Source organism: Cynara cardunculus, unplaced genomic scaffold (genome assembly GCF_001531365.2).
Source record: "Cynara cardunculus var. scolymus isolate 2C unplaced genomic scaffold, CcrdV1 Un_Scaffold_1180, whole genome shotgun sequence".
Lineage (NCBI taxonomy): Eukaryota > Viridiplantae > Streptophyta > Magnoliopsida > Asterales > Asteraceae > Cynara > Cynara cardunculus.
In genome coordinates this window covers 110,842-121,130 of record NW_020200696.1, presented here as the reverse complement: position 1 = coordinate 121,130, position 10,289 = coordinate 110,842, and the positions used below count along the sequence as shown (strand labels likewise).

At 36.0% G+C, this 10,289-nt stretch overlaps 1 protein-coding gene and 1 non-coding gene across 2 annotated transcripts; both read right to left on the bottom strand.

The window, feature by feature from the left end:
• Positions 1-2,146: 2,146 nt before the first annotated feature.
• LOC112502290 (protein DETOXIFICATION 54) lies at positions 2,147-5,009 on the bottom strand. The gene is made up of 3 exons (XM_025106163.1): positions 4,791-5,009; positions 3,839-4,705; positions 2,147-2,911 (listed from the first exon to the last, which is right to left on the bottom strand). Exons 1-3 carry the CDS (start codon positions 4,851-4,853, stop codon positions 2,378-2,380), a joined length of 1,464 nt encoding a protein of 487 aa, XP_024961931.1. The 5' UTR covers positions 4,854-5,009; the 3' UTR covers positions 2,147-2,377.
• Positions 5,010-7,455: 2,446 nt separating this feature from the next.
• On the bottom strand, positions 7,456-7,562 carry LOC112502292. The gene has a single exon (XR_003067658.1). It is a non-coding gene; the product is annotated as a small nucleolar RNA R71 (small nucleolar RNA).
• Positions 7,563-10,289: the final 2,727 nt, after the last annotated feature.

Below are 10,289 nucleotides of genomic sequence, written 5' to 3'. Positions count from 1 at the left end.
TTGTTCGGACAATACATTATTCGAAAAGGGTTATCGGACAATCACTTTGTATCCGGATAACTTTGATCGGTGAGGGGTTTTCTCCGAACATGCCTTGATCGGTAAGGGGTTCTATCTGGAAATGCCTTAATCGGTAAGAGATTCTATCCAAACAACACGTATTCGGTGAAGGGTCCTTACCGGCTGACCTTGTGTGCGATTAAGTGGCCACATCGGTCACTGCTTATCCAATGAGGGACCTTATCGGACAATCTTTGTCCAGTGAGGGTTCTTCTTGAGAGATGTATTGAGCGATAAAGTAAAATAGTAGCAGTGAATGTAATTTTAATCAATCCAAAGTACTATGGAACTCACATTTGCCTTAGAAAAAATTGCTTTGAAATGCTTCTGCTTTTAGATCAACTCACCCAAAATAATATGAATAGTAGAATGGAAAAATGTGTGTAAACCTTTTCTTGCCCACATCTGCTTACTATTTATAATAAGCCGACTTTAAAGGTGGGGGTGCCTACCATGCATCCTCCCTTTCCATCAATTCATTCACCCAAAAATAATTTATAATATATATATATATAATGATATTTACCTAAACGAATTTAAAAAAAAAGAACCATAGATCGATTCTTCTCCAACCCTTGAATGACAACAATTAACCCCGAACTTTCCATTACCACATAACCTTTAAAACCCATCAACTATAATCTGACAACCGAATATTACAAAAGGTCTTTAGGAGAAAACCCGTAAAACAAAGTCAACAATGGTGGGAAAGAGTTGGAGAAGATGAAGATGATATTGAACTCCTAACCCCGATACTTGAATTTCTAGCTCCAAGACTCTTTAATCTACAAGAAGAAATCAATTTGGAGAAGTAGAAACTCAAGAACCAAATAAGAGAGAGAAGTGAGTAGGTTAGCAAAAATAAAGAGAAAAAGTGGAAAATCTCGTATTTAAAAGAACTAGGAGCTCAAAATTTTCTACACAAACTCCCTGGCATGAAGAAGTTTTCATGGACGTGAAGGCAATCTCCCCGGGCGTGAAATCATTCCAGAAAAATAAATTAGCTTGATTTTCACCCAAAATATTATACCAACTCAAAGTATACACCAAGAGTTATTCTACGGTTGAAATATAAAATATGAAACTCAAAAATAAACATACCGAATATCCGGGTGTTACATTAAACATTTAGACTAAATTATACTACATAAAATAAGAACTTGATCAAAGTCTATTACATTTTTATTTATGTTCATATTTAAACTTGATAAGCTTAATTATTTGAGAACTCCATAACTTGTGATAACCATGAGAACTTATATCATAAAATATTGGTTCACGTGATTTTTTCTCGTCTAAGACTAGCATATAATGTATTGATAAACATATATTTGTTCCACAATGTGTTTGCTTCATATGTATATGGTTCCCAACATGAAACTTTTGTTATGTGTGACTTATGTTTCACAAATAGGTAAAAAAATGTTCACATTATAAAACAAATATATGTTAGTCAATATTTTAAATCCTAATCATAGGTTAAAAAATCATATAAAATAACACATAATGCACTAGTTATTAAAATTATTACAATTTCATGAGTTTTCAAAAGAATATCACTCTTCATCCGGGTACCTAAATATTTAAAGACTATGTAAAACATGAAAATGAAGATATTTTGAATATGTTACATGAATAAAATACAATTCATTTTCATATAATGTTTTTCTTTAAAAAACTTTTCAACTCCAATGACGGTAAGGAGGTTGCTATTTGTTACTATAATGACGTCATTATAAAAGTATTAAACTAAAAAGAAAAAGTGTTTGATATTTAAAAAAACAAAATAAAAACAGATGAATCTTTATATTATAGGACAATGAAAGGAAAAAAGAAGAATAGGAGACCATCTTATTCTCCCAAAAGGATTAAATTATCCGTAGCTTGTCTGATTCGATGCTCTTCATTTCATATCAACTGAAAACTAAATTTTATCGAAATAAAATATATATTGTTTTAGTTTTTATTTTGAAAAATCAATTTTTTAATGAAATAAGTGCATTATCTTTTTCATACAATCAAAAAAATAAAATAATACATAAAGGAAAAACCATTTTTGAATCTTTTTTTTTTTTGTTTTATCATATATTGTTCCTTGAAATAAATTGTCGTAACCAACAAATTCATGTTTTAATAACCATTGCTTCAGGTTAATAACTTTCTTCTCAAAAGTTATATACACGACAAGAAAAACGCAAATGAGTTCTGATTGGATGCCACAATCGGTTGCCAAAAAAACATCTAGTCGCTTATTTAGAAATGTCAGTCCCTTGTCGTTTCTTTTCATGTTCCTATAAACGTGTACATTTCGGCTTAATTAGCTGATCACCATGAACCCTTTTTCATCCTCATGTTCCGTCACCATCTCAAAAACCAAAACCGAATTTGTTAGCCTTTCCGCTCTCAAAGCCTCGGCTTCCCAGTCGGTGAGAACAACCACCGAGTACAAAATTGAAACCGCACACGCAATTTGAGCGGACAAGAGACCGATCCATAGACCAATGAAGCCAACGTTGAAGTAAAAGGCTAGGCCCACGGCTACAGGGGTGCCGACAAAGTAAAAGGAGCCGAGGTTGATACGGGCACCAACGGCAGGTCGGGCTGTACCACGGAGGATGCCACAACCGATGGTTTGAGGGCAGTTTCCCAGCTCGCACAGACCCATGATGGGCATGACGGACGAAATGAGTGATTGAATCATGTGGTCATGGGTGAAAATGGCACTCCATTTGTACCTAAAGACCACGGTCCAGATGACATTGATAAAACCGACTAAGAAAGCACACGATAAAGCCACCATTGCAGCAAGCTTGGCCTTGTTTGGCCTCCCAGCTCCCAGCTCATTACCCACCTTACAAACACACGTACCAGCATTAGCAAAAAGTAATTCCGTAGAACCTTGAAAGTGTTGCTTTCGAATGCCTAAATAGAATTCAAATGATTGAACAAAATCGTACCCAAAAACCAGAAATAAGAAATACTTGAGAATTAAAATCAACCATGTCTATAAAAATAAAGATATCTTGAAGAATTAAAAATCAATTAAGAAATCTAAAATAAAAATATAATGTCTACAAAAATCAACAACTCTTAAAGAAATAAAAATACTCAACAACGTTGTCTACAAAAATCAACTCCTCTTAAAAATTAAATTCAACTAAATCATATCCATCCTTGAAAAGAACATCATCTGAATTAATATGTAAAATTATTTACAAACACTTTTAAATGAATAAATAGCAAAAAGGAGAGAGAGAGAAATCTTAAAAATTGGGTGTTTGGGATTGATTATAAAAACAACTCATTGATTTATACCGGTATCAAACTGGAATAATAAATAATTTTGAGTGTTTGGATAATCAACTTATACCGATGTTAAACTGGTAATAAAGAGTTTTTAAAAAAGTTAAACTCTTCTAACTTATAATAAGTTAATAAGAATTTTTGTGAAAAAACATAAGTTATTTCAAATAATAAATCTTGAAAATTAAATCAAATCAAATAAACCATATTATACACAACCAAGTGACCATGAAAGAAAGAAAAAAAAGCGAATTCAATTAACAAGAAGAAAAATAATTGAAAACTAAAATCAAATGAATGGCATCCACTAACTACAAAAATCAAAAAATCGTCGATATCGAATCAAAAGACAAGGAAGCATATTTTATATTAATATATAATTGTCCCATTCAAAAGTAGATATAATTTATAATGCCTTTTATTGAAGTAATAGATTGATAGAGAATAATAATCATGAGATTCGCATGAAACTTACTCGGGCAGAGACGCAACCAGCCAAGGCCATGGGAACAGTGTACATGAGACTCGTTGTCTGGATGAGTATCCCAGTGGCTGCCACCGCCAGTTGTGGATTGGCCAGATAACCAGCAAGGACGGTCACGATCTCATACCACCACCACTCCAAACATATACCCATACAACTCGGCACAGCCAATCTCAGCAACGCACTCATCCCATCCGTCCATTTCCATGTCCACCTCCATCTCCCATACACCCACACATACCCTGCCATCAGCACCATCATGTGTAGGTTCGTAAGCACCGAAGCCATTGCCACCCCGCTCACACCCAATCCCGTCACCACCACTAACACATAGTTCAACGGCACGTGGAACGCCACTGCCACCAGGCTGCACCACATCATCGGCTTCGTCACCCCCTGTGACCGTAGATAAACTCGCAGCGGCTGCAACAGACAGTTTGTTATCAGGTCAGGCAAGGAATACATACAGTACGTCGCAGCAGTTGACGTGATCGCTCCATCCTGTCCCATCCAAAGCATGATGGGTCCGAGGTTCACCCATAACAGGCCGATCGGTATGATCGCCATCAGTAGTATGAAGATCATCCGGAGTAGAGATGCAGATAATTGCTCCCACTTGTTGACGTCGTTGCTACCGTACGCCTGGCTGCATACGGGCTCTAGCCCTGACGCCAGTCCGACTAGAACCGAGTAGCCGGTGATATTGGTGAAACCCAACGACAACGAACCGCCGGCGAGCTCCAGACTGCCCAGCCTGCCGAGGAAGAGCACTGATACTACGGCTCGAAGATAAACGAGACAGTTCATTGCCGTGATTGGGATAGCCATAGACAGTAGTTCCTTCAATTCTTCCATCACCTACATGCATGTATTACATCAAATCAGATCAAATCAGACAAATTAAAAATAAAAACAATACAAGAACAGAGTTCTTCAGATTAACCTGTGAGGAGGTAAACACTTTATTGTGATTGGACTGTGGCTTAGAATCCTTCATTATTTCCATATCTTAATGAAGCAGGTGAATCAATCTGAATAAAGTAGGTAGATAAATGAAGATTCACAGAGGGTTTTCTTGCTCAGATGACCATTCTTTAGTCGCACACCATCAAATATAGTAATAGAGTTGGAGATGATGATTTTATGTCAAAGGGAGAGGGTAGAGATAGCAACCTGGCGAGGGAGATGGGTGGATTGGGGGATGGCGAGGCGGAGGAAAGTTGGTGTAGAATAGAAAAGAGTCCAAGGGCACATATTTTAATGTGTAAGCTTTTTATTCGTATACAGAAATAAATATACATCTTTTGAAAATATTTTATGTGCGTAAATATAATAATAATAAATATAATAATAATGATAATAATAATAATAATAATAATAATAATAATAATAATAGTAGTAGTAGTAGTGTTGTTAGGTATCATATTCTCTTGCCTTTTATATATCATTAAAATGTTTTTTCCTTTAATTATAAAAATTGACTTTCTCTTTTTGTTAGAATACTTATAAATTTTAATACATCTTTTATAATTTCTTTGGGAATCAAGAATTAAAGTTACTAAACAAAATTAAATTCATCTCTAACAAATTTTCTGTTGTAAAAATTTATTATGAAAATTGATAACTCTTATTTTAAAGAGTTATTTCTTTTTTATTTTCTTCTTTTTTGTTATTATTAAATACTTAATTTTTTTTGTTTTTTCTCTTTTATTCCAAAAAGTTTTAAAAAGATGATGAAAACCTATATTTTTCTGACAGAACTGTTCACTGTATTACCACTGTGGGATGTCTACGAGCCTTGTTGCTGCTTCTTGGGAAACGTGCAGCTTGAAGATTTTTCAATATATTTTCTCCAACTGTATATGAGTTGTCTCCCTTCTTCTGTTTTATTTTTATTTGTATTTTTTTAGCCTTGAATTAATTACCCTTAAGGTAATGATTGGGTGTACTTGCTCCCTTCCTCTCCCCTATATAAAGAGGCTTGGGAGTCATTTTGAAGACACACCACCAACACCATGCAAGACACGAAATTCCTTTTGTGTCTCATTCTCTCTTTCTTTTAGTATTATTATGCTTTTAACTATTGTTTTTAATTTATGTCTTTAATTTCTAGTATTTTATTTCCTTGTACTTGTAATTTAGTTTTACATTAATGCAATTTATATTTCAGTATTATTTTATTTCTTTAATTATTTTTAATATGTCTAGCTAAATTACTTGTATGAGTATGAGTGTGAGTTTAACTTAGGATGTTTATATAATATTTAAGTGTTTTTATCTTTTTTCACTTCGTGACTTGGTCACTTCAGACGGTACTTAAAATGCGGATAAGCTGATCACTTGGAAGTGTTAATATTAGATCTTAGACCCAGAGATGGGCGGATCCGAAATACGGCTTAAGTGATGCACAATGAACTCGAGAGGCTCTTTGAATAATTGCGTGGAGACACGAATTTTGTATGCATCTAGCTAGGGGTTAAACAATAAGTATTTTTATCACAAAGAGATTTGGGTAAGAATCGCATTCTTTTTACTTTTTAGTTAGATCGGCAAGTTTCGAAGTAGTAAATGTAAAAACCTTATGGAATTTTATGAGGCCCGGTTATAAAAGTTCACTTTCGAGAGATTGGAACTTTTATAAACAACTCGTAAAAGTCTAACCATTTTATTGTTAATTTTATCTTAAGCAACACTTGCACCCATGCCCATTGTTTAATATAAAAGTTTATTTCGTTATTTTCCTAGTCGGTCCTATTTCGGTCTTTTTATAAACAAAAATCCAACTTATTTTACATCTCGAAACTCGTGCAAGAAGTTCATGAAAAATCTTTGAATCTGAGTAATACCTTCTCTGTGGGAACGATCTCAGTACTTTGTACCACTTTATTACTTGCAAGCGATCATAATGTCGGCGTGCATTTGCACCGCCACTGTGGGGACTTTCTGTCCACTAGGTGAACACGAACGATCCTAGCCTGTCAAGTTTTTTGTGCCGCTGCCGGAGAAAGTAACGTGATTTTTATCCTAAAATATTGATTTTTCATTTGAGTCTTGTTCTTTTGTTTCACTCGTACTTTCCGTGTTGTATGCCAAGGCTACAATACGGTGAACTTTTACCTCTTGATCTTGAATTAGAAAGAACCATTAAAAGACGTAGAAGACGTAGAAATAATCGTAACCGTACCATGGGGGATAATCCACCTCCACGGGAGGGCACGACTAATATTGCCGATGATAAAAATAGAGGCATACGGGACTACGCAACTCCCGAATTCGGTCAATTGGCCGCGGGAATAGGTAGGCCCGAAATGACAGCTACAGCTTTTGAACCAAAACCCGTAATGTTCCCAATGATTTCCGCAATGGGTCAGTTTGGGGGATTATCATCGGAAGATCCGCACTCACATTTAAAATCTTTTATCGAAATGACGGATCATTTTAAAATTCCCKGAGTYACACAAGAAGCCTTACGCTTAACGCTTTTCCTTTACACATTGAAGGATAGAGCTAGAGCATGGCTAAATTCTCAACCACCAAACTCGATCCTAACTTTGAATGATTTGGCGAAAAAAAATTTAAAAAAATACTTTCCTCTGATGAGGAATGTAAAAATTAGAAATGAAATCATGACGTTTCGACAAGAAGAAGATGAAGTGGTTTCGGATGCATGGGAGAGATTTAAGAACCTTCTACGAAAATGTCCTCACCACTGAATCCCTCATTGCATTCAATTGGAGATATTTTATAATGGTCTCTCCAATTCTGCTAAAATTATTCTTGACGCAACGGCCGGTGGAGCGTTCACAGCTAAGACTTACAACGAGGGATATGACATTTTGGAACGAATTTCAAATAATAATACCAAATAGTCAAATCCTCGTGATGTTGTTTCTAAGTCTGCTTCTTGCATCCATGAAATTGATGTCATCTCTGCTTTAAATGCTCAAATTGTAGCTTTAACTAATTTGGTTAAAAACAATTTACGTTTGAATGGAGAGAATAATCAAGTTCAATCCATAATGTCCAACCCATCTATGACTGAATCTTGTGTCTTTTGCGATCAGGACCATTCTTATGAATATTGCCTCGGAAATTCCGTCTCGGTGAATTATGTTGGGAGTCATTGCTGAAATAGCCCATTTTCTCCCACATATAATTCAAATTGGAGGAATCACCCCAATTTTTCTTGGACCGGAAATTCTAGACTTCAACCCCCCGGGGTTACTCAAGTCCAAAATCGGCCACAAAATCCCCCTGGATATRGGCAAGGTGCTTCGCACAATTACCAAAATGGACAATCCTCACACTCACACATGCCTAGGCAAAATGCATCAGACAGTAATGGTTCACTCGAATCATTACTTAAAGGTTTTATAAACCAAACCAATGCAACGTTAAGAAATTTCAAAACCCAACTCGGCCAATTTGCCGCCGATCTCAAGGGTAGACCTTTAGGAACTTTGCCTAGTGACACGTAAACCCTGAAGGGTAAAGAACATATCAAAGCCGTGACCGTGTTGAGTGAGGAGAGTTCAAAAGTCAATGATGATATAAGTGAAACCGTCGAAGAACCGACACATCAAAACGAGGTTTCACATGCTTTTGATATGTCAAAATTTCCAATTTTGAATCCTTCCACGGAAGAAACTCAAAAATCTGTTTATGTCTAGAAAACAACCCCTGTTTCAGCTTCCAATATTGTGCAGCTCTCTACTGAAAAGTCCGACAGTGGAAAGATTGTGCCCACTGTCCAACCGACTAGATCTGTTCAACCAACTCCAGATTTACAGAATTTACCTTTTCCAGAAAGAATGAAAAGCAAAAATGTGGACGAGCAGTTTAAGAAGTTTTTGGACATTTTTAAACAAATCCACATCAACATACCTTTGGTAGAAGCTCTCGAGCAAATGTCAAGCTATGTTAAATTTTTAAAAGACATTTTGCATAAAAAGAGAAGGTTGAATGAGTTTGAAACGTTGCTTTGACCAAAGAATGTAGTGCACTCTTTACTTGTAAAATTCCTCCCAAGTTAAAAGACCCGGGAAGTTTTACCATCCCATGTTCTATAGGAGGAAAAAAAGTAGGTCATGCCCTATGTGATTTTGGGGAAAACATTAATCTTATGTCATTGTCAGTTTTTAACAAGCTAGAAATAGGTGAAGTCCGTCCAACGACTGTGACTTTACAATTGGCGGATAGGTCCATCGCATATCCTAAAGGTAAAATAGAGGATATTTTGGTCCAAGTCGATAAATTTATTTTTCCGACCGATTTTCTAGTTTTGGACTATGAAGCTGACAAGAATGTCCCAATCATCTTAGGGCGACCTTTTCTTGCAACTAGGAGAACATTAATTGATGTGCAAAAAGGAGAGTTGATCATGAGAGTTAGAGATCAAGAAATGAAATTTAATGTGCTTAATTCCTTTAAGTTTCATGGAGAGGTAGGCGATTGTTCTGTCATATCTTCTTTAGGTGAAGATCTAGAAATAAGTTTGATTGACGTTACCTACAAAAATAACATTGGGGAAAATCTTGAGGATATTTTGGAAGAAAATGATGAGTTGGAAGATTTGGAAGATTTAGCGGCATTTGAGCAACTTGACTTTAAAGATAGAATTGTCCAACCACCATCCATAGAGAAAGCTCCCGAGTTGGAGTTAAAGCCACTACCTAGTCACCTTAAGTATGTTTATCCTATGGAGGAGGAAAAATTACCCGTAATTATTTCTTCGAAATTAAGTAATGCGCAAGAATTGAGGTTGATAGAGGTATTAAAAGCTCACAAAAGAGCCATAGGTTGGACCATCGCATATATTAGAGGAATTAGTCCCTCCCTTTGCCAACATAAGATTATCTTGGAAGAAAATAGAGTTGGCAAGGTGCAACCGCAAAAGAGACTAAATCCCATTATGAAAGAAGTTGTGAAGAAAGAAATCTTGAAGTGGTTAGACGCGGGTATTATATACCCCATTTCTAGTAGCGGATGGGTAAGTCCGGTGCAATGTGTACCGAAGAAAGGTGGAACCACAGTTATCACCAATGAAAAAAATGAGCTCATCCCTACTAGGATCGTCCACGGATGGCGAATTTGCATGGACTATAGGCAATTGAATCTAGCAACCAAAAATGACCATTTCCCTTTGCCCTTTATTGACCAAATGCTAGATAGATTGGCCGGAAAAGAATATTATTGCTTTTTGGACGGTTACTCGGGTTACAACCAAATTCACGTAGCACCCGAGGACCAAGAGAAAACAGTTTTCACTTGTCCTTTTGGAACTTTTGCTTTTAGGCGTATGCCATTTGGTCTTTGTAACGCACCGGCTACCTTTCAACGGTGCATGGTGTCAATTTTTTCGGACATGATTGAGGATACTATGGAAGTGTTTATGGATGACTTTTCCGTCATCAATACATCTTTTGAAAATTGTCTTGACAAT

What these genes read in the sequence shown, in the direction of transcription:
- LOC112502290 (XM_025106163.1), bottom strand. Translation starts at nt 4,853, where the DNA reads ATGGAAATAATGAAGGATTCTAAGCCACAGTCCAATCACAATAAAGTG. An exon ending in AAGTGTTTACCTCCTCACAG is followed by an intron (nt 4,706 to 4,790) that starts GTTAATCTGAAG and finishes ACATGCATGTAG; the next exon opens with GTGATGGAAGAATTGAAGGA. An exon ending in CTGGTTGCGTCTCTGCCCGA is followed by an intron (nt 2,912 to 3,838) that starts GTAAGTTTCATG and finishes TGTGTTTGTAAG; the next exon opens with GTGGGTAATGAGCTGGGAGC.